The sequence below is a fragment of the Grampus griseus genome, assembly GCF_964374135.1.
Source record: "Grampus griseus genome assembly, chromosome: 1".
NCBI classification, from domain to species: domain Eukaryota; kingdom Metazoa; phylum Chordata; class Mammalia; order Artiodactyla; family Delphinidae; genus Grampus; species Grampus griseus.
This window is the reverse complement of record NC_139017.1, coordinates 157,039,705-157,042,020: the sequence shown is the minus strand read 5'-3', so window position 1 is coordinate 157,042,020 and position 2,316 is coordinate 157,039,705. Positions and strand designations below refer to the sequence as shown.

The following is a 2,316-nucleotide window of genomic DNA, read 5'->3' as shown; positions in this document are numbered from 1 at the left end:
GGCAAGTCAGGATGTCATTGCCATCATCTAGGCGAGAGACAATGGCCACGTGATCTAGGAGCCTAGAGATGGAGAGAAGCGGGCAGATTCAGGATGGGTTCTGATGTGGCTTCCACAGGGCTAGCTGTGGGGGGCGGTGGGGGAGCAAAGAGAAGAATCAGGAATGATTTTCAGGTTTGTAGATTGAACAACTAAGTGGATGGTGTCCTGCTATGTACTGAAACATCGCCTGAAATGGAGATACTTGGAGGGGAGCTGGTTTGGGGGCAGGCAGAGCAGGGCAGGAAATTAAGAGTTTGTTTTGGCTAAGTTGTTTCAATTGCCTGTTTGACCTCCAAGTGAAGATGACAAATAGGCAATTGGATACAAGAGTCTGGAGCTGGGGAGAGACGTCAGCAGTGGTGATAGAGATTTGTAAACTCATCGGCAAATAGATGATATTTAAAAACCGTAAGACTGGATGAAATCATGTAGGGAGAGAGTACAGAGGAGAGAAGGGAGCTTGGGAGTCCCTGGGAACAAGCCCTCGTTAGACAAACAGGAGCCTGGGGAGAGCAGGTCTCCCAGGGCTGCGGCTCCAGCTTGGGGGTCCAGTGGAGCAGACAAAGGTGATAAGTGACAACCATATGAATTGGTGGAATATGTAAGAATTCTCAGAGATCCTTGGGAAAGGGAACTCTGTAAGAGACTGGATTTCCTGAAGTCTTGCAGACTGAGGGTTCAGTTTATTGCTGCTTATGCATTAAAAGGAAGTGTGACCTGCTAGCAGGAGAAACAAGAGGACGTCTGGATCACTCCTCTTTTCATGGGCTTGTCACTCCCACCTACCATGAGCCTCCCAAGGGCAGGTGCCCTGACTCCTTTGCCTCTGTACCCTGTGCCCTGCTTAGAATAGCTGCTGCTTGAATGAGGGAATAGAATGAACGTCTAACAGGCCTTGTACAAATTGTCTAAAAAGGAGACTGTCTAAATAATGAGATCTGCAAGCCAACAGGAGAGGGGACGCTGAGAAACCAGGACCAATGGCTCCTTACAGCCCAGCCTGCAAGTCCTCTTCGGCCATGGAACAGTGGCGCTCTTTGCTGCTCCTCCTGAGCAAGAGAACACTTGCTTCCCTCTCCAGAATGGTGGAGAAACCCATCCATCCCCAAGCAGAGCACCCTGCAGGCTCACAACACAGACAGGAAACATATGGAGCAGGATTTCTCAGAAGTCCCCAAGGAAGGAAGATGGTGGTTTCCCCTCCCTCTGAGCTCCCTCAGCCGATCCTGGTGGATGGGCAGGGGGAGCATCAAAACCAGTAGTGGGGGGACCCGGGCTGAGAAGCAGATTTTAAAAGCAGTTTCTCTTCAAATCATCTTTCATACCACCTGATAAGCATCTTGATTCACCATGGCATTGGCAGCAGTAAAATGGGCTATATCAAGCAGAACTATCTTGAAACATTTATTTCCAATTCAAAATGGAGCCTTATATCGTGCTTGTCATAAAACTATGTATCCTTCTCTTCCAGATGACTATAATTGCAAAGTAGAGCTTGCTTTGACATCTGATGGCAGGACAATAGTATGCTATCACCCTTCTGTGGACATTCCGTATGAGCACACAAAACCTATCCCTCGGCCAGATCCTGTGCAGAATAATGAAGAAACACATGATCTAGTGCTGAAAACCGGATTAGAAGAAAAAGGTGAACACTTAGAGCAAGGACCCATGATAGAACAACTTAGCAAAATGTTCTTTACTGCTAAGCACCGTTGGTATCCTCGTGGACAGTATCATAGACGTCGTAGGAAACTGAATCCTCCAAAAGACAGATGATATTGAGGTTTTCAGGAATCAAAGAGAAATGTTATCCTGCGTCTCATTTGCCATTTGAGAAAATACAATTGGGTATATTCACTAATATGTTATATAGTAAAATAATAAAATGTCTTCTCATATTAAAAAAAACAAAAAAAAACAGTACTGGGAAGGGACCTTGAGCAGATGTGGTTGGTGGTGGGAGTGGTGGGATGGGGTAAACTAGAGCAGGGAGGGTGGAGCTTCTGCCCCCTCCAAAGCTGACCTTTGGTTTAGTTCAGCCGGGAGTTCCCTTGGGATGGGGTGGCCTCGTCAGCCATGAGAGCATAGAAGCAGAGATATCTGTTTAGGAGGAAGAGGAAAGTTGAAGTAGAGATGAGAGAGAAACTTCTGGAAGTTCTCTGATGGCTTCACTTCCTGACTTCAGGCTTTCCCCAGGCCCAGCTGATTTAGGGTTCAATGAGATACCCCTACATCCTCCCAACAAATTGTGCCTGGGGTAGTCTGAGATGA

At 47.0% G+C, this 2,316-nt stretch overlaps 1 protein-coding gene across 1 annotated transcript; it reads left to right on the top strand.

Moving 5' to 3' along the window:
- The first annotated feature begins 1,320 nt into the window (after positions 1 to 1,320).
- Positions 1,321 to 1,883, top strand: LOC309820602 (large ribosomal subunit protein mL42-like). Its single transcript, XM_082651454.1, has one exon. It carries the CDS (start codon positions 1,393 to 1,395, stop codon positions 1,819 to 1,821), a length of 429 nt encoding a protein of 142 aa, XP_082507580.1. The 5' UTR covers positions 1,321 to 1,392; the 3' UTR covers positions 1,822 to 1,883.
- Positions 1,884 to 2,316: the final 433 nt, after the last annotated feature.